At 39.2% G+C, this 22,007-nt stretch overlaps 1 protein-coding gene and 1 pseudogene across 9 annotated transcripts in view; one reads left to right on the forward strand and one right to left on the reverse strand.

The window, feature by feature from the left end:
- The window catches only part of ZDHHC14 (zinc finger DHHC-type palmitoyltransferase 14), an 87,306-nt gene that overhangs the window by 34,706 nt on the left and 30,593 nt on the right, over positions 1–22,007 (reverse strand). For all 9 annotated transcript variants that reach the window (XR_006101494.1, XM_042446204.1, XM_042446202.1 and 6 more), the window contains 6 exons: positions 17,596–17,754; positions 17,176–17,313; positions 15,699–15,747; positions 9,439–9,541; positions 6,149–6,258; positions 3,324–3,426 (listed from right to left, as the gene is read on the reverse strand). Coding sequence is in view for 8 of the 9 variants with exons in the window: in XM_042446204.1 (XP_042302138.1) it covers positions 3,324–3,426; positions 6,149–6,258; positions 9,439–9,541; positions 15,699–15,747; positions 17,176–17,313; positions 17,596–17,754 (662 nt within the window). In the remaining variant the exon portion in view is untranslated. The remainder of the gene's footprint in view (positions 1–3,323; positions 3,427–6,148; positions 6,259–9,438; positions 9,542–15,698; positions 15,748–17,175; positions 17,314–17,595; positions 17,755–22,007) is intronic.
- Positions 4,870–4,970, forward strand: LOC121920069 (annotated as a pseudogene).

Below are 22,007 nucleotides of genomic sequence, written 5' to 3' on the forward strand. Positions count from 1 at the left end.
AAATTGCACTTTCAAATATCACTCTCTAATTTGACAATATCAATAGAACTCAAAATCTGTTCTTCACCAACAATTAATACAATATTCTTTGGTATTTAGCTTCTCAATATAGCAACAGCTAAAAAGCTGATTAGCTGGCACAGCAGTTTATCAACGTGTTCTACCTCAGATGAAAGCAACTATTTCATAGGCTTGAAACAGATGGGCCCAAAATTGCAGCTTCTGGCCGCTTTGAGGCTGTGGCATGCAGATGACACATGCCTGATGCAGCCAAAAACTGCTCTAAGGCTTCCTAAGGCAGCCTGAAAAGGAGTGGTACAAAGCAATTCCTTGCCAGTGGCCTGTTCAGGACTGTGGCAGTGTCTGGCTTTGGGACCATAGTGTCTGGCTGCTGTGGTCTCAGGCTGATCGGGGGCTGACTGAGCTGGAGTGGCCAGAGGCTGCTCCAAGCCATCCATCTGTCTGACCCCAGAATGAATTTCACTTTCATTAGTATGAATCATATGAGCAAAACAATAAACCAAAAATGTTCTGGGATGTGAAAATTTCTGCCTTATGGATCCCATCCATCCTGCTATCTTCCTTATTGTCTTTGCCTTTGGACCAATGAGCAGAGATAACAGACCTTCTATCCTCCCTTCTACGCGGCAATGAAACTTTTATAAAATTATTTTAAAATATCCTTGTAACACAGATTCATTTTCAAAGGATTGTCTCTATTGGAAATGGAAGCACTACTGTAATTCTCCCCTGCCCTATCCAATGATACAAACTCCCTTTAAATCACCCTCTCCACTGTTTAAAAGCTTCAGGGTGGATGGGCAATCCCTCACCTCCCCAGTGCTGTAATGTGCCTGGAAGATATCTCCCCTCCTACTGCCATCAGACTTTTGAAAGCCTCTGCTTGCACCAATGGAGTATGTTGAGAACCAGTCCACCCTTCAGACCAAAAAAAAAAAATAAAATAAAAAAATAAAAAAAAATAAAAATAAAAATAAAAAAAGGAGGGGGTAGGTTTCTTACCCCTGACCTGGGGGAGGTGCAGTGACTTCGACTTTCCTCTCAAATTTGCCAGTTGGCCAAAATCTTAAGTAGCATTTTGCAATGCTATCAAGTGGTGAAGCGGCCAAACAAATTCAACTTTGGGGCTGTCTGCATGGGACAAAAGAAGCAGCCTACCTTGGCCTTGCATAATTTAGTTCAGATGATGCAGGCCAAATCTTCTGAGACAGGATTAGGTGTGACCCTGCCAGACCAGATTTGGATCCAGAGGATCTGGCCCAATCCTAGAGTAAACAGCCTTTACCCCGAAGTAAAATACCCCTGGTTTTGCTTAAAGTTTTGTAGAAACTGCACAGGAGAACTTGCTGTTTACACCCCACACTCCTTACCTCACCATACCGTCGCTTTCACTCAGAATGCCTTGGAGTGGGGTGCTTGGCTGCACCTACATGGCCAGGCACCCTGTTTCCAGGTCAGATGCAGTGATAGGGGCTGCTGAGAGTGATGACACAGCAAAATAAAGAGTGCACACTGGTCACAAGTCTTGGATCAGTGTAAAGATGCATGTGAACATCCGCTTGTGCCCGTGCTGAGCCAGGATGAGCACATGCTATCCTGGCCTGTCTGCTCAACCTCTCCCTCAACTATAGTTTTTGAGACAACTGGGACTTGGAAGGTGAGATGACAAATCATACAAAGAAGAATAAGAAAGTTTGCCAGAAAGCTAAAGCCAGATAAGAAGTAGAGAAATGTTAAGGTAAGCTGTAGACCAGAAAGAAAAGTGCACTACAACTCAGGAAAAATAACCTCTAGCTGACCACATGAAAGAAATTTTGAGAATAAGTGGGTATATGAGTGGCTTCAACCTCTCCTGAGCATGGTGGTGCATTTCTTCAGTTCATGGAGCTACAAACTTGTGACTTTGCTTCCAGCCACATATACAAAGGGGAACGATATAATTACAGCAGTAGAAAAAATAATGTAAAGAACTAAAATAATTTGACAACTGAAGTCGAAAGTTCAAGTATATGAATTTATTGGCACTCTCTTAGAGATCTTGTATGTAAAAAAGACAACACAGAACATTTGCCTATTTTCCTACAGCTACAGTGACCAGAGGACCCAGAATAAAGGATCAGGAATTAGTGATGGCAACATAAGGCAATTCACCATTTTCAGGCCTCCAAATTTCAGGGAAGTCTTTCATAATTGTTTTGAAAACTAAAGTAAACAAAAGTAGGCAACACTGGAACCCTGTATCCACCTATATCTAAGGAAGCCCCACTGGATGCCATGAGAACTACTCTACAGGATTGCTTAGCGAATGAACATTCAAGAAGAATGCTGTGAAAAATCTTCCTAGGTTTGTTAAATGAATCTGGCATTTAATGTGTAAGAAACTGATGGTGGTAGGAAATATAAAAAATGGTAAATGAAGCAACCCTTAAGTGCATTAATGAATCTCAATACTTTTCTAGAAAGTATTATTCTTATAGGGTATGCAGAATATTCAACAAGGTACAAAAAGTCTACCCTTGCTTGAGTTGAGTGCAAAAAGACTTGAAATGTTTGGAATTTCCTTCTTTGATAGACTGGGAAGTCCTTCTAAGACTATGAAGCCAAAAATATAGGAAGGTTGACACTATTTTTGAAGGTACATGTTAGAAACAGTTGTTCCAATAAGGATTTTCTGTTGACAAATTTTTCCTAGACTAATATTAGTTTCTTGGGACATAAAGAAAAATGATATGTTCCCAAGAAGATACAACATTGATACAATTTTAAAAACATTAGTTAGCTAAAGTTTTCAGTAATCAAATAATGGACATCTCCACATTCACAAGATTTTCAAAGTCTTCTCTATAAATATCTACTCATCATGATGAGTTCTGCAGAAATGTGTCAGGCAGCAACAATTTGGTCAGCAGCCAATAGTCTTCGGGGAACATTTAAAAAGGAAAAAAATATGCTGTTGACAATCTAAAGTTTATCTATAATCACCAAATACCCTGGTAAAGCAGGCAACTCCTTTTGACCCTAGTTTTTATCTCACAGTTTACAACTGTACTAAGCAACTAGTTTGCTTGTTTGTTTGTTGTTTAATTTTTGAGGGGGGCTCATCAGACAGCCACTGTTTTGCTTTAATGCTTAAGAAAATCTTGATGACTTACTGCATTAATACAGCAACAAGTATGGGACATTTCTCCTATCTGAGAATATCAGTAGTGTTCAGTTAGTTTAGCAGCATAATTAGTTCACAAGATAGCAGAAAAGGGAAACATTCAAAGGGTTCTTGATCAGCATTATGGGATGGTTCCTACCATGTTACTCTGTGACTGTGTGGCCCCATACATTGTAATGCCATTTGAAGGAGTTACTGGCTGCGGCGTATCTGGCTGTATAAATCCTCTTCTGTCAATTAAGCTATAGAGTAATAAAACATTGTGTTACAAACAATTCTGATTACAATTCTGGATCAACATTAAAGGAAAATAACTTTCACCCTGGGAGTATCATACCATACTGCACCCATGAAAATAGTTTTGACAGCTTCACTGAACAATGAAATATGTTTCTATGTTAATGTTTGGTAGCTGTGTTCTTGCATTTCTCCATTAACTGTATATTTGGAGAGAAGGGAAGAAGAAAATTGGCTGCAATCTATGACAATCTGGAATAGCCTGTCTGGACCTTTAGTAACAATGAAGTACAATACTATTATCAAATGAATGATTTCAAAAAACAGAAGCACTCATCAAAAGATATTAACTATTAATTTCTAGAAATGCTGCCTAATAATGATGTATCAGAAGTGGGGAAAATAAAGTAGAATGTTTATTTTTATCTTCCAACAGGTTTTGATTATTTGCATTTTTAAAAGCACTCTAAAATGTGATTAAATGGTTAGTGGTGTAACTAGGGCTGAGCCATAGGACACAAGTCCAGGATCCTGAAACATGGAGGGTTCCTCCCATGACTGTCATGAAAGTGACTGGTGATGAGGATAGCATGACCATGATCGGAACACCATAGCTAATTTTGCTCACTGCAACAGCCTTTCTTGTTACTTTTAAAAACATTTTGTAATCAAGGGTCAGACAGGCAGGCATGTGTTTATTTTATTTTTTTATTATTATTTTTACTTCCTACAAGAAAATTATACTTATTCCCAAGCAAATGTGTTTATTCTCAAGACGAAAGAAGCTCTATTTTATTCTTTAGTCATTTAAGTGATTTAAGTGAAAAATGTAGATGTATCCATGCTCACCGTATTTTTTAAAATCAGGATTGCCTTTTTAATTTTGTATTTTTGCTTTACTTTATAAATAAATGTAGAAATATAGCAATAGTTTCAAACCATGGGATGACTATGAAGTGCAGAAAAGAAGTTTTAGTTATGTGCTCTGTAAATGGAGTAGTACACACGTATATATAAAAAGAGATTGTCATAAAATCATTTTGCCCATTGTCACTGCAAGTAGAAGATTTACCACACAATAAAAAGCACTATATATAGTTCAGGAGGGAGTCAAAATAGATCATTTCTGAAAGGAAATTTCTTGTCAAATGATAGGAAATAATATTTGGAATAATATTCAGAATAATATTTAGAATATCTTAAGTGTACAGTGGATCCCTGATATTCACTAAGGGAGGGGCTGAGGGAAAGTGTACACTCCTTGGGAAAAGGGAAGCTGCACTTCTCTTGGTGGTGGGAAGGAAACCCACATGGCCACCAGGATGTTTGTAGCATGGAATATCATCACTGACCACAACATCATCCATAATGTCTCCCTTGACTTCCATGGGTGGTGCATGGTCATCTGTTCCAGCAACCAGAGTGTCAAGGTTTGGGACAAATGGCAAGAGAGACACCATGATCACAAAGGTGGTTTTCCCAGGATAAGTCATCCATTGCACTCCAGGTATGCTGACCCCCATGATTTCCCCAAATGTGGTAGATACCACAGATACCAAAATCCATGTATGTTTAAGTCCCATTTAATACAATAGCATAGTAAAATGGTGTCCCTTACATAAAATGGGAAAATCAAGATTCGCTTTGGGGATTTATAATTTTTTAAAAATATTTTCAATATGTGTTTAAAATGTTTTCAATATGTAGAGAGATCTTGTAGTACCTTTGAGACTAACTAAAATAAAGAAATTGGCAGCATGATTATTATTTATTATTATTGTTATAGTTTATTTTTATAGCACTGTAAATGTACACAGCGCTGTACATACAAATGATCAAATCAATAAAAATGAAACCTGCCAATGGCGTGCAATCTACAAAATACATATAAAACAATAGGTAATAATATAAAATAGAACTGGCTAAAATAAGCAGGCAACAATTAAAAACAACATCAACTATCCAATCAAAAATCAGAGTATGAGTTGTTGTAGACTTCAGCCTACTTCCTCAGATGCATGAAGAAGTAGACTGAAGTCTAAGAAATCTCATGCTGCCAACTTCATTTCAGTTAGTCTCAAAGGTGCTAAAAGATCTCTCTATACAGTATATGGATTCTACAGACTAACACAGCTATATATTTGAATATTTTCATGTCATGGATGTTTGAATCCATGGATAAAGGAACCATGGATACAGAGGGCCAACTGTACTGTTAATAATTTTAAAAATGGATTTACAGCTAGAGAGAAGAGACAATTAATTGTGTTGGACTGCAAGAAGATCATAGACTCAATTTCTTCCCAAAGGCAGTGAAACAGATGTAAATGTCAGACAACAGAGCTCTGAATCTTGCCAGCTCTCTTTAGGAGGAAATCCAACCAGTGTGGTTTAGTGGTTGAACACTGGAATATGATTCTGGAGATCGGGGTTCAAATCTCCACATAGTTATGGAAACCCATTGGGTGACCTTGGGCAAGTCAGCCTCTGAACAAACTTCCTCTGAATAAGTCTTCTAAGAAAATCCCTTAGGGCCACTAGAAGTTGAAAATGACATGAAGGCACACAACAACAGAAACAATACGTATTACTTCCAGAGAATTCAAAGCTTGCATAATATCCACTAATAAATGCAGTCTTTCTGGTTATATATTCCTAACCCAAAGAGAAGAACAAAAGACAAATAGGAAGAAAAGGAATACAAAACAACTGCATGATACATCTTACCTGGGAGAAAGAGGCCCACAGAGTGCAGAACAACAGTTAGTGAAAATGTTGCCATAGCTGTATGGGTTGAAGTTTTCTTTGCCTCTTTTATTTGACCAAGATCCCTTGATCTAGTAAGAAATAAACATTTTTACATTGTTCTTGCTTGCTGAAACATCTTTCAAAATAACAAATGCTACAACTCTTATCTATCAACCCAATAACAACAGAGGTAAACTAGGTCAAGAAATAATGAGATGGAAGACTAATCTATGTGCTTAATCAGCCCCCCCACATCCAAATCAGTCACTTTATCTAATAGTATTCCACCCTCTCCCTGTAACAAGCTATCACACAGAATTTCCAAAGGCAAAGGAAATGTTTGTGCCAATTTCCCCCAGAATATATCCCAGGAATCTATGATGCAATCGTCACAACATTTTGAGTGGATCAAGGTTTCAACTTGTAATTATTTCAAATATTCTTTAGGAAAAGGAACTTCACTGTTAGAGGCTTTGTTAACTGAGACGCGTTCCACACGCGCCAAAAGTACGTGCTCGGCACGTACTAGGGTTAGGAAAGGGCGTCCCTTCCAAACGTCCTAACCCTAGTACATGCCAAGCATGTACAAAATGGTGGCGCCCATTCTACATGGGTGCTACCATTGTAACGTCACGACCGCGCTGCCTCCAAACGGAGCAGCGTGGAAGTGATGTCCTGGTGCCGTGCGAGGGTGCCTGGGGCACCCTTTCCGTGGCGCCAGAAGGAGCTCCATTTCAGAGCTCCTTCCAGCTTTGCGTCACTGGACACAGCCTTAGACAGCTGCATCAGCGACGCAACGCAGAAAGAGGCCAAGCGGCCCCTTTCTTTTTGTCCCTGCCACAGTTGGGTGTCCTTGGGGCATGAAGCCCCAAGGACACCCCTTTCCAGGCTGCAGGGGAAGCGGCCTGGAAAGTGGCGGATCGGGGCTGCTGTGGCAGCTGAGGCCCTGATCCGGCGGAGAAAGGGGCGGGTACAGGCCGCCCCAAAGGGGCAGTCTGTAAACTGCCTGAGACACACCTGTATGTGTTCTGCCCAAGACTTTGCTTCAGTAATGCTCAAATATACTACCTCCATGACAATACATGCACCAATGACTAAGGAAATGAGAATGTTCCTCCCAATCTAAGCACCCCCATAGCATAACATAACAGTATTCAGTGCTGTCATGTTGGCCACATGACCACCAAAGCAGTCCTCTGACAACGCTGGCTCTTTGGCTTAGAAACAGATATGAGCACCGCCCCTACAGTCGGTTGCGGCTAGACATTCATGTCAAGGGACTATCTTTGCCTTTAGCATAAGCATGCTACTTCCATCCTGATATACATAATGAACGAATAAGGAAATGGGGACATGCCTACCTAATTAAACACCCCATATCATATGATGATAAAACTTGAACATAGATGCCTTCATAGTGCTTTAGCAAAATTCCTGGCCAATACTTTGTTTCTGTATAAGGCCCTGTGAAGAACATGGCTTCTATATCAGTAACAGCCAATGAATGAAGAAGGAACAGGAGGCAGCATGCTTGATAATGTGTTATACTACATAGTTAGTTTATTTTAAATTACCAAAATGAAAACAATAAGAACAATATTAACTGGTGGAAAACAAATAGAGCCAGGAGATAAGAATTTGAGGGCTTGTCTTCACTGGCTAGAATACTCTGGGTTGCCGCCAGAGTATTATGACCCTGAATTACCCAATTACCTTAGCTCTCTTTGCAGCTAAGATGGGCAGTTGCCTTCCCATGTGATACCTCTTTATTGCACAGCAAGCAGCCCAGCCATGTTACCAATGCTAGGCTCCTTGTTCTGACCACAGAGTGACTTGCGCCTGCAGTGGTAGTGTTGGGAGGCTCACAAGGAGAGCATGGGAAGGCAGGCACCCATTATTGCTGTGGAAAGAGCCAAAAGTCTGGAACAAAACGTACATTTTTACACTCAGATTAAGGGATGGAAAGGCTGAATGAGGTGTAGACATCGTGAAGACAATCTATGCCTGATTCAGAGTTCTCACCCTGCATAAATTAAACAGGATACAGTAAGCCCAGTGGGAATTTGGAGTAAATAACACATGTAGACAAACATGTGTCTATCACATTAGAAAAATATAATAAATAATATAACAAATCAATCAATCAAATAATCAATAGTTCCAATATAAAATAAGCAGTCTATACTAATAAACAGCAGTAGGGTGGAAGGAATAAATCTGTAGCTGAAAGAATGTACATGGCCAAAAGATCTAGACAAGTCTTCAATAATAGAGGACAAATGTATTTTTACCAATGCACTGGCCAAGAAAAAGTTTCTATATTATTCTTGTTCTTTCCTCTGGAATAAATTTAATATCAGTATAAAAGCCTCAAGTGAAAGTAAACATATCTTCTCCTTTACTACTCACTATTTACTGCTGTTTATTAGCTTAGACTGTGCATATTTTACAGAGGAACAGCTGATTACGTGACCTATTTATTTACTATATTAGTGTTTATTATATCTACAGTATTCCTGTCTTTTATTGTATTTAACAATATTAACTATATAAATACAGTAGGTCCACCATATCTGTGGATTTGCCATCCATGGATTTCCACATCCGCGGACGACAGGCCGGGGGGGGGGGGGGAGGAGGCAGTGGCAGGGAAGAGGAGGAGATAGAGGGAGGAAGAGGAGAAAAGTGGTGGCTGCAGGGCTGGGGCGGTGGCAGGAGAGGAGGAAGACAGGAGGTAGGAAGAGGGGAGAAGTGGCGGCTGTGGGGTGGGGGTGGCGGCAGGAGTGGAGGAAGCGGAGGAGGAGGAAGGAAGAGGCGGCAACTGCAGGGCAGGGAGAGAGAGAGGAGGAGGAAGAGGCAGTCACGAGGCGGATTTCAGAGTGGGGCTGGAGTGGCAAAGTCCCATTGTCTCAGCCCTGTGGCCTCGTCACTATTAAAGACAATGGGACTTAAGCATCCACGGATTTTGGCATCCGCTGGGGGGGGGGGGAGAGATTCAGAATGGATCCCCTGTGGATACCAAAGGCCTGCTGTACATACAGTTAATATAGTGCTACTCAAAATGGTAGTCCATGAACGTCTACTGTTCTACTAGCCATTGGTTGCTGGTCCCTAGAATGTTTCTAGAAAAGAAAGAAACAATTGTAGCGAATGACACAAAAATGGTGCTGGTCACTGGCACATTGCAGAAAGAAGTGTGCTAGTTCACCACATCAGATAACTTAAGAAGTACTAAGTTAATAGACAAATTATTAAGTTAAAAAGCTTACATCTTCATTTGTTGTTTGATTGGAACTGATCAAGTAAGTATGAAAACCAGAGAGCCCAACAATGGACCAAACAGAGAAGAAGCACACCACAGCTTCCAGGACAGTGACTGAATGTCAAGGCAAAATTAACTGAGAAGTCAATGCATATAAGGGCTGTTAGCAATTATGGTTTAATGAAAGTTTTACATCACAAATACATTGTCTAAGACTATGAGACACTGGGATCAACTAACATGGGATGGCCATCATCATCATCATCATCATCATCATCATCAAGTCATGCTGACAATCTCCTGAAATTTTGGACTAAGTAGATCTTGATGTGTTAAATGGAAGTATTTATGTTTTTTATGCAGGTAGTTTTTAATCTGTGTTTTTGCTTTTAGAAAAAATAAACAAAAACTATTGCTCATACTGTACAGTCAGTGAAGGTTCATGTGAGGTAGCTGTGTAATTAAGCTACAAAAACAACAAAAGAGCCACGCCATGGGTAGCAAAAAACAGTTCTAGAAGAGCAATAAGAATTCTAGCCACAAACATTAGCAAATCAGTCTCACCAGATTTATAACTGCTTGTCCAACATAATTTTCTACCCAAAATAATTAAAATGAAAACAAAATACCCTTTTCCATCACTACAAACTGAACATAATGATTTTATCTTTCAATTTTATCTTTCAATTCTTTATGCTTTTATATGAAAGTCAAACAGATGACTGGTGGGAGGAGGTTCTACCATAATAAATAATAATAATATAAATTTTTTATTTTTATACCGCCCTTCCAAAGATCAGGGCGGTTAACAGCATGATTAAAACATCACAGAACACAGAATATACATCACAAATCAAATACAAACACAATAAAACAGAATAAAAACCCCGTTAGCCAGCCTTCTTGCCAGTAAAGAGGAAGGGAGGCCTATTAGGACTTTAATCGGGGAATGCAACCCGAAATAGAAAGGTTTTTAAGTCCCTTCTAAATTGGGCCAGGGAGGTGGCCGAGCGGAGCTCTGTGGGCAGCGTGTTCCAAAGGGCCGGGGCGGCGATGGAAAATGACTTCCTCGTAGTAGAGGTAAGCCTAGCCCCTGGAACCCTAAGTAGTTGCTGCCCAGATGTTCTGAGGGTGCGGGACGGAATGTACGGGGAGAGGCGGTCCTTCAGGTATCCTGGGCCTAAGCCATTTAGGGCTTTATAGGTAATCACCAACACCTTATATTGTGCCCGGAAGCAAATAGGCAGCCAATGCAGGTCTTTTAGCACCGGTGTAATATGGCTGGCCCTGGAAGTACCAGTGACCAGCCTGGCTGCCATATTCTGTACCATTTGTAGCTTCCGGGTTTGGTATAAGGGTTGCCCCATGTAGAGTGCATTGCAGAAATCCAATCTCGAGGTTACCAGAGCGTGTACTACCGTTTCAAGGTCCCTCTGGGGCAGGTATGTTCTCCACTTAGAAGTTTCTGCATGTCTGTGAGCTTTAAGACAAAGCAATAGAAAAGTGGCAACAAATGGACGAGAAGTAGAGAGAGTCAGATTAGTAATAAATTCCCTGGTGTGAATTTATAACTCAATTTATTACCAATCTGACTCCCACTACCCACAATGAATTATTTCAGGGGAGATAGGGGAAACTGGTCTATTTATTTCCTTCTTTTCTAGTTCTAGTATTAAAAATTGGACATTTTCCATGCTCCCATTGGTCCACTGGTCCCATTCTAGAGAATGACTGTTGCTTTCCAAATGTTTAAACTGACACTTTTTCTTAGAGTTACAAGAAAGACAACAGCAAACAGAAATAAGTACAGGACTCAGACTGTCTGTTTTGGGGTTCTTCCAGACATTTTTAATTTATTTGGTGTATCTCACATCTAGAATATGTTGCCTGCTTATGCACTACAGCACACCCACAATGTCACTACTTGTTATTCACTTGGAATGACAGGTGGGACTAATGTTAGAAGCTGACAATACTGATAACCAGGATAATACTTCAGAAACAAACTGACTTAACAATTAAGGAATTCAAATTAATCATGCCAGTCATATAAGAGAGTCATGGGCTACCAACCACTATGGGGGTGGGATGGGGGGGGGGGTCAGCATATGTTAATATGAATAAATATATAAGGGGAAAAAACTAAAAACTTGATGCATGCTTTATGTTGACATCTGTGATCTGGTGAATTGTGAAAGGAATTTGGACAAAAAGCTAAATTTCTGAATGCAGGCCTGGGGTGGTTAGATTCCTTGAGAACACAATTTGTACAACCCTTATGGATCTGAACAAAAAGATAATCTTATTAACCTGGAAGATCCTCAAATTTATGGCTCCCATTACAATCCAAACACAGTATATAGTTGACTATAAACTGAAAAATGTGTGTCCAAAAACTGAAAAATCCCAGGTCAACTTATATACAGGTCAATATAGTAATACTGCTTAAAAAGGTCTTGAAAGAAGTACCATCCCATGTGTCTGGGCAGTGATTTCTGAAAGAATTGCCAAGGCAGGAGTGAGTGAGTGTATGTGTGAAAGAGTTGATTCCTTTCTCAATCCGATGTTAAAACCTTCTCTCCCCCATCTTCATCCTCCTCTGGATCTCTCTCCCTACCAAACACCCTATTTAACTCCACTCCACTCCATTCCCAATCTGATGTTAAAACCTTTTCTCCCCACCAAACACCCCAGTCTAGGTGCTTCTATTCAAGTTGTTCATTTTGATAAACAATCTGTCAGTCTAGCTCTACATTCTGATCCAAATCTGCTCTTTTATTGAGAAAAGGAGATCCTTTTCTTTTCTGATGCTTCCAGAGTTCCTTTTTAACTGTTATATTTTGATGCCTGAAAGAGAATTCATGGTGACCCAGTTTTTCTTGGCTAAGATACCATTTTTGCAGCCATTCTGTGCTGATCATTAGGTCCCTAGGAAGCACACTATGATATATTCACTAGAGAGGGAATATTTCTATCCTGGTTGTTCATCTTTGACAATTATTCTCCTCTTTTCCTCCCACTCTCCTCTCACTTGCTGTGCATTGCCTTTGTAACCTGTTTCCAGGTCATTACATCTGTCTTTATCAATGTACTATTGTATGTAGTAAACTAGGGTTGGAGAATAACTTGACTAAAATGTTTACTTGATTGGGTCGTTTAGAATGGACCAAAACTGGAATCGACTAACATTCCTATATGTGGATAGGTGTATGCAAATGACACTGAACTGCTGAACTCATTTTAACTCTACTGAGTATATTGTGTTACACACACACACACACACCATATATCCTTGTGTACAAGTTGACCTCATGTATAAGTCGAGGGAAGGTTTCAGGGTCAAAATCATATATTTTGATATGACTCGTGGATAAATCGAGGGTAAAACCTAGGGGGGCTATAACGAAGTATGGAAAGGGGAAAATACCACTTCCATCTCTCCTTCTCCTTCTCTGGACCTTTCCTGACCACCTAACACCAATTCCCAGGTGCTGGAAGAGAGGTTTTAACATTGGATTGAGAAGGGGAGCATGTGGTGTTAAATGTGGAGTTTCTTCCATAGGAAGAGGAGCCTTGCAAATCAGATTGGGTAGGAAGCAAGTGGTGTTAAATGAGGTGTTTCTTCCATGGGAAGAGGAGGCTTGCAAATCAAACTGGGGAGGGAAGCAACTGGTGTTCAATGTGGTATTTTTCCCATGAGAAGAGAAGCCTTGCACATTGGACTGGGAACCTCTCTCTCTCTCTCTCTCTCTCACACACACACACACACACACAGAGAGAGAGAGAGAGAGAGAGAGAGAGAGAGAGAGAGACATAGGTAGGCACCAAAAGTGGGGCATCAGGCTTGCTTGTTTTAGGACCTTTCTAAGCAGTACTAGTTATTGACCCTGTATCAATAGAAGTATAGTGTCTAGATCAAGGGAAGTCATAGTGCCACTATATTCTGCTCTGGTCAGGGCCCACCTGGAATACTGCGTCCAGTTCTGGGCACCACAATTCAAAAAGGATGTGGAGAAACTGGAGCGCGTCCAAAGGAGGGCAACAAAAATGGTGAAGGGTCTGGAAACCATGCTCTATGAGGAACGACTTAGGGAGCTAGGGATGTTTAGCCTGGAGAAGAGAAGGTTAAGAGGTGATATGATAGCCTTGTTTAAATACTTAAAGGGATGTCATATTGAGGAGGGAGCAAACTTGTTTTCTGCTGCTCCAGACACTAGGACCCAGAACAATGAATGCAAGCTGCAGGAAAAGAGATTCCAGTTCAACATTAGGAGGAACTTCCTGACAAAAAGGGCTGTTAGACAGTGGATCTACACTCCCTTGGAGTGTAGTGGCGTCTCCTTCTCTGGAGGTCTTTAAACAGAGACTTGGTGGCCATCTGTCAGGGGTGCTTTGATTGAGAGTTCCTGCATGGCAGGCGGTTGGACTGGATGGCCCTTGTGGTCTCTTCCAACTCTGTGATTCTATGATTCTATGAAACTGGATAGATTCATACTGATGCAGACATGCTTAATAAAGCCTAGAAAAGATTCGTAACTACTTCAGATGTTCCATGGAAGGCTGTAGTTATGTGGTGCAACAGAACTAGTAGAAATTGGGGGCCACATCCTGCACTAGAAGAAGTGTTTTGCTGATCATAGAAGACATGGTTGGATCTAAGACAATCCTTTTAAACTCCAATCTGAAAAACAAATTCAGGCAGAAGAAAATGGATATGATTTAACACTTCAAACACTGCTACTAAGGAGACAGCAACTTAAATTAGTATTTATTAATGTCTCTTAACAGGACAATGACATATTGCCTCAGAACAAAACTCCAAACTTCAATGATCTAATTATATTCTATCTTATTACTAAACAACAGCTAAGCCATTACATTATCTAAAACATTATATTTATGGGACTTCTTCTACAAGACATTTTAATTTTTTATGAAACTGGCCAGTCCTTAAATGCAAATTATGAATAAATAACTAATTGTCTCTGTGGAACAATCCATAAATATGGAATCAATTACATTTTTTTTCAAAATAATTGAAAGGCTCTTTCACTTTCAGAGAAATGAAAAGTTTAAAATGTAATTAGCAGCATGTGTATTTTTTAAATTGGAGGCTACTGTGTTATTTACAAACACTGAGTGGCCATAAGCTCTTTGAACACATAGGAGTTTATGCTTTAGCATGTGTTCCCAATGGATACGTAAGCGAATAGTGGTAGAGATTGTACCTAAAATATTTTGTTTGGTATCTTCATAATTTCCATAGAAGTCAGTAGCACTGAGATGGTAATTGCTTATGTAGGACTATAGCCTTTGTATTTTCAAATGCACTCAATAAACGAAAAGAGCTGTATTTCAAACCAGAATGCTATTCATTAGCTTTCTGCTATATTCAGAGGACTTTAGAGTGGCATACTGCAAATCTATAAACAATATGCAATTTACAATAGGTATCATCTGGGGGAGCAGGAAAACCTATAGTGGCAGCTCCAAACTATTGTGAATGGCAGAAACTATTTCTTATGGGGTTCATTCTAATTTTGTTACTAGGTTTACTCCTTGTTCTGCTGAGAATGCTGACACCTGGAAGTATTGTAACAGGTTCTTTCTTGTAATGTTAATCACGCAATGTAAAATAATTTCTCTATAGAAATTTAGGCACGGTACAGACAAGCGGCTTCATGCTGCCTGTCTTTCCCCCTTGTTGGTGCTGCAGCAGCCGCACTGGAGGGCAACAACATGCTGCCAAAAAGAAGCCACTCTAAGCAGCTTCTTTTTTGCGGTGTCGTAAAGTGGAAAGGGCACCGGCATGACATCACTTCCTGTACTAGGGTTCTGGAGCGTGTGGTTGGTGTGCGCTCCGGAACACTAGAATTGGCACGGACCCGCAGTTCCCTGCTGGTCTGTACTGGGCCTTAATTCTACAAAGAAATTATTTCTCATTTCTAATCTCCCATGACTTTCTTGTTTTAAACTACAGGTCAATTATATTTCTATGAACTGAAAACTACCAGTAGATTCACATTTTAACAGGAAATTTTAACACATGATACTAAATGCAACCTGAACCTTAACAGTAATCTAAACGCTGAAACATACAAGCTATGCATACATTCTCAGACAGCTGTTATATGAAGTAAAGCAAATTCTCATTAAACTGTATAGTCCAAATAGCTGCCATCAGAAAACAAAGTAAAATTGACAACTGGTTCCTTTAAAACACAGGCAAAATTATGCATGGAAAAAAACATTTCAGAGAAAGGATATCTTGCAGGACTGTCCTTGAGTGCATTTAAGAAACCAGTTTGCTGAGATCCTGTAAAACAAAACCAAAGGGGGTGGGGTGGGGAACAAAAGAAATGGAGAGTGAGTGAGAATACTGTATACATTGTATACATTTACAAATCTCAAGTTTTATTTTCAAACAATTAAAACATAAATTTAGCTACATGTTGGTTTGAAATTTTGCTGATAGCACTGAGTGAAAAACAAAAAAGATAAAACCAGTCTATGATGGATATTTTCCTCAGTAAGACCTGACTGAAGGCTGATATTATTAGTTTCCCATACATAAGATTTCTGATTATCCCTCTGTTCCTTTCCATCTTAATATGGGGAAAAAAAGTTTTGCTTCATGAAATCTGTCCATGGATTTACTTCTTCTCACAAAAAATGTTTCTGTTGGATAAAGATATCCTACAAACATACCACACTATGACCCAAATTCCAAACTGCTTACAGATTTCTCTGGATATAGTCAGGAGACAGTGATGTTAGGAGCCAGCAATGGTTTAAGGCATTTAAAGATGCAGGCTCAGCCTTTAAGGAACTGAAATTCCCAGCCAAATGATCAGTTATGGGACTCTATCCAAGACAATGTTTTGAGAAATACAAAGGATCACAGATGGGATGAGCAGGAGATACAGTCATGCCCATGTAAGCAGAAGCACCTTTCCCCCCCAAAATACAGTCTCTGAGTCTGAGCTCACATATACAACCAATTTTATCTGCAGTCTGTACTGCCAAAAGCAAAAACTGCTACTGTCCTTACACTAAATGAAGTTCCAGCTGCATTGTACTGTACCAGTACTAAAAAGTACAGTTCAAGGACTGAGGAACCCCATGATGATCAGGCAGCCTGTGAAACTACACAGACACTTAAGTGAATCACATCCTCTTATAAGGGAAGTCATAAGAAATAAATGGTATCCCTCCTTCCCCTGTATGTAAAACTTTAGTAATGCCTTGAATATACACAGGGAAGCAAAATTCTGTTCAAAAGATGCTCCCAGGAGTGGAGAAGGGGAAGTTATTTTTGTAAGGTACTTTCTGTAGCTCCTTGAAAACAAATTATAGAAGACTAGGGGATCCTGTGGAACACTGTGGAAGGCAGCACAGATGGTTTGTAAGGATTATGGAACTGCAAAAAAATGCTTTCCCCTTCCTTTTGTGGATATTTTCACTATATTTCAGTCCTTTCTCTTTCTCTATTACTTATTCTTTAGAAATACAGCAAATAAAGTGAAATAAATAAAAAAGTATTTGCATTAAGGTTTGCCAAGGTTATGAATAAAAAAATAAGTTTTATAGTTGGTAATACTGTAGATGGCCAAACTAGGTACATAGTTTTGGGACTCAGGGATAAAAAGGAACATATTCTGACTGTTCAAAAAGATTAAAATTAAAAATAGAATATCAAGTAAATGGCTACACATACATAATCTGATTTTACTAGCATACTTACGAAGGATGACATGGGTGATAACAAATGCAAATATAAAGACTGTCAGAAAAGACAGAGATAATATAAACATATAAAAAAATCTGTAGTTTCTTTTTCCCACGCAGTTGCCTACCCAGGGACAATGGTGATCAAATCGTTCTGAAAGAGAAGAAAGGGAAACATACTGTAATGCTGCAACCCAACACCAAAGTTTGTCCAGTGCTCCATCACCATCTTCCCATTGTCTATACTGCTATAAAAATCTTCCAACTAAACAGAGGGCAGGGAGGAAAAGGGGCTTATGTAGGCATAAAAAAACTTTTAAAAGGTGCTTTGTCAGAGGCTTTGTTAACTGAGGTATGCCTGTAATGACAAAAATGTATAAATTTTCTGCAACAGTCGGCAAGACTAGTGTACATTATTTTTTAGTGTTTGACTCACCTACACAGTTATCACAAAGGCTGCAATGTGAGGCACGTGGTGGGCGGAAAATCTTGCAAGTAAAACAGTATTTTAGTTTCACTGTCTGTCCATTGATGAGCACTTCTTTTGTTCTGGGAGGTGGACGGTACCCACCAGAACTAGAGCCATTTGCCATTTCTAAATAGGGAAATAAAGAGAAGTAATAAACATCATTTATTATTATTATGCTGCAATTTTAACACTTGTTATTTAGAAGTGAGATTTTTTTTCAAGAGACTAGTACCATTCTTCAACCACTTTTATAAACATGAGAACAATATGTAAAAACACAAAATAGTATTACTTCCTTTCTTGGTAAAAATACCTCACATTATCCAAGAAATTCTTCCTGCACACTGGTGTATCACACATATTCACATTTGTAAAAGTACACATCCCTCTCTCCATGGTACACAACCAACAAAACAAATGGAAAACACAAACATCTGTTCATTGTTACATTTCTTGGAGGAAGGGATGTTGCAATACTTTAAGATGTTTGTCCTAATTTCTGATTCACACTAACTACATATTTGTAACCCTTTATGTGTGTTTTATATTAAGACACATGTTTGTATTTGAATAAAAATATATTTTTTTAAAGATGCCGTTTGGAGAGGTACTCTTGGAGGAAAGCAGGTGTGACAGCAGTATCTGCTACATTGGTAGGTGTATAACATTTAAATTATGTTGTTATAAATATTTTTTAAGTTTCTGCATACAAACCAAAAACCTCTGTGAAAAAAATAAGTTGCTTTCTACTTTCTTCTTTATTAAGTGTGACTTATACCATCTAATTTTAAGATAAAAAAGTATAGTTGCTGTACCAACCAAAACATATTTTTAGCAGAACAGAATTCAAGGAATGGTTTTTTCACCTCTCCCACTCCTAATATTATTAAATAAAGAAAGTTTGTGGAGATTTTCCTGTTTATTCACTTAGCAGCTAAAATGCAATTACAGCAAGGTGATGATGGAATGATGATAATCAACACAGAGAAAATATAATTATGTCCCTCACCTTATATTTATAAAACTTAAGTTGGCAATATACTTGACATCAAGGTGACCAAAAGGTTACTTTTGTTCAATAATGGAAAGCAATACATCCTTTATTTTTTGACATACACTTGATGGGTTTTTAAAAAAAAAACAGTCAATACAGAACTAATTTTGCAAGCCTAATATGGCAACATATTACAAAAATCCATGCAATAAATGTAAGAATTTATTAGATGTCTAGAAAATATTGTTGCAATTAAATTGAGAGAAAAATCAATATAAAACAAAATGATACTACATTATAATGTACAGATTAAGTTTTCTCACAATCCTATTGAAATAATTAAACATGTTTTATTGTACTGACCTCAGAAGGACATGGCATTAGCCTTTAGAAATACAATGAATTCTTGATACAAGTCTACAGATTTTAATGCAACTCAAAACCAATATACTGTAAATGCAGTTTTGGGCACTCACCAGAAGCTGAAATTGCTGGCCAGGGCAGAAGCTGTTCAGTGCAGCTTGCATGCCCCGCTGGGTGTTTTTCTTCCCAGGAAGCCTTGCAGCCTCCAGAGGAATGGGACTTCTTTGGCCAGCCAATGAGGGAGCGAGCCTTCACCTGCACTTCACTGGCTGTAGGCCGCAAGGACCAGAAGGAAGACTGCAGCCAGGCAGTCTTCTTTCTGGTCTGAGGGAGTGGCATATATGCAGTTCCTCTTTGGTATCTTCCCACTCACACTCCCTTGCTTTTTTATGTATACTTGTATATTTTGTCACAACTATGTAGACAGTGCATAGGATTGGGATCCAGGTAAGGTGTCAGAACCCTGCAGAGGGTACAGGCAGGGGGTTCCTTTATGGGACCTGGGGATGCGAGGTGCATTGGAAATGGCCAGCCCAGGCAGGGGCTGGAGGCATTTCCAACATCCCCCACTCAAGTGGAGAGAGAAGTTCTCACCTGGGAGGATTCTAGCTGGACAATTTCCCCCTGCCCCACTTCCATTCACCGGCGGAGGCTGGAGGTTTGGGGTCATTGGGCAGTAAGCAGGCTGGCTGATGCCTGGATCCTGTCCCATGCATGTGTCAACTAAATGATACTGTAATCGATAAATAGTTGTGGCTATTTATCTCCAAAAGCATGTGCTGGGTCTTCACTGCGTATTTGCTGGTTCTGGGCTGAGTAACTTTGCAAATGTTAGCATGTAAAAGAAGACCAATTAGAAAAAGCTGATACAGTTCTTATCCAGTTAAAAATATTCTACAGTTTCTTGAAAATAGTCAGCCTAATTAAATATGTACATGCAAATATATGAAGCTAATTTAATTGACTGAGTCTAATACTCTAATACAGTCAACTAATTCATAGAATTCATAAATGCACCAAATATCTGAAGTAAGCTGTTTTTTCAATGCATGATTGATTTTACAAAACGTTAAGATTTTTAACAAAAGTATAACCAAATCCTGGAAAAATTAATCCAAATTGTATTCAGCACCAAAAATAAGATTACAGATACTGATCTATAATAGAAAAAATATGTAAATATATATTTTAGACAACCGTTTGAACTTCATCAGCTCTAGAGTAATTTTTGTCCTCAAATGTCTTTTGTGTCCTTAAAAGTTACTCATTCAGACATTTATGTGACAGACCACATTCTAAAATTACATTTGAGAGCTTTCAAATTTAATACTGTAATGTATAAATGTAAGCACCCATAGCAAACAAGGGTGTCACAGGATCCCAACGACCAGTTCAGAGTACATAAACTATATCCTTTCCTGACCTGGACAGTGTCTTTTAACAAATGGAATAATTACTGCATTTATTATGGTCCAATACTACAGTGTCGGCCCACAAAAGCAGTATGCTTTGCAAGCATTGTTAACATGGCCTATTTTGTGATATCTGAGGGAAAATCTGTGACAATCCTCCACTTAATAAGGATTTAAAAAACAAGCACTGCATTCTGTGTGACAAGCTAACATCTAAAGGCTCTTTATACTTCTGCCACTCTGTTTGGTAAGAACAGAAACTTAATCAAATTGCATAATGATTACCTAAATCAACTACTAACATGTCCACATCAATACCATGAATGCAATTAACTATCCCAAACAGAGCCACTTGGTGCCAAAGCTGAACAACTCATTAAATTGTAAGTCCTTAGTTGAACTGAAGTCCTTAAATCAAAGTAGAAGTATAAATATAATAGTCAAGAAGATAAGGCAACATGTACAGGAATATACAGTGCTCCCTCGGGTTACGAAATTAATTCGTTCCGCGGCTAATTTCGTAACCCGAAAAACCTTCGTAACCCGAATTGCCATAGGCGCTAATGGGAAAAAAAGCCGCGGCTCTGCCGCGGCTCCATTTAAAACAGCGCCGGCGTTTTTTTTCGTAACCCGAAAAAACGTTCGTAACCCGAAACAATAAATCCCTATGGGATTTATTCGTATCCCGAAAAATTCGTAAGCTGGGTAATTCGTATCCCGAGGTACCACTGTATTTGTTTTGTCCCAAGAGCAATGCTATGGACTTTGGGTGTAGTAAGGCCTCTGGCTCTCGGGAACACAGCCAGAACAAAAGACTTGTCCACAAATTTCTAAAGTTTCAAAAGCTTTACTGTACTAGTTATAAACACAAATAACACAAAACTGATTTTTCTTAATAGTCCTTCCTAAATACCTTGCTCCCTTCTTGATGTATTCAATCTTTCTTTGAGGACTATCTTTCTTCCTTTGTGGACTTATCTCTTTGTCAAAGGAAAATACTCTCTCCAGGTCTGACTTGGCTGAAATCTTACTACACACTGAAGCTAACTAGAGGGAGACAGTATAAGACCCTGGGATTTCCCACAATCCTTGTCTTTCTTAAAGCTATAGACCTGTATTTCCCCTCTTAAACTAATACATAGAAAACTTAATATAATCTTAACTAAATATATGTCTCAAGAACATCAAAGACATGGAGGCATGACAATATTTATTCAGTTTTTTACTGTATTTAAATCAGTGCATTTACCCAAGGAATTTGCCAAATATTAATACAATTGGCCCTCTATGTTTGTGGGAATTGGGGTGAAGCAACTGTGCAAAAGTGGAAAAAACAGCTCCCCTCAAAATTAATGCTACAGATTTCTTTCTCACCAACATTCCCAGCCACTACTTCCCTTTCCCATCTTGCCATCATGATCCCTTACCCTTATTCTCAAAACTTCCCTAGACAGCCACCTCCTTTCCCCACTCCACCTGCCTCCATCTCCACAATCTCTTGTCCTATTAAAATCGCCAGCCCCTCAATCCGCATCCCAGCTTGCCACCATAACCCTTCAGCCTCATTCTCAAGATCTTCCCAGCCATTCATCCCTTCCTCCCACCCTCCT

This window comes from Sceloporus undulatus, chromosome 1 (assembly GCF_019175285.1).
Source record: "Sceloporus undulatus isolate JIND9_A2432 ecotype Alabama chromosome 1, SceUnd_v1.1, whole genome shotgun sequence".
NCBI lineage: Eukaryota > Metazoa > Chordata > Lepidosauria > Squamata > Phrynosomatidae > Sceloporus > Sceloporus undulatus.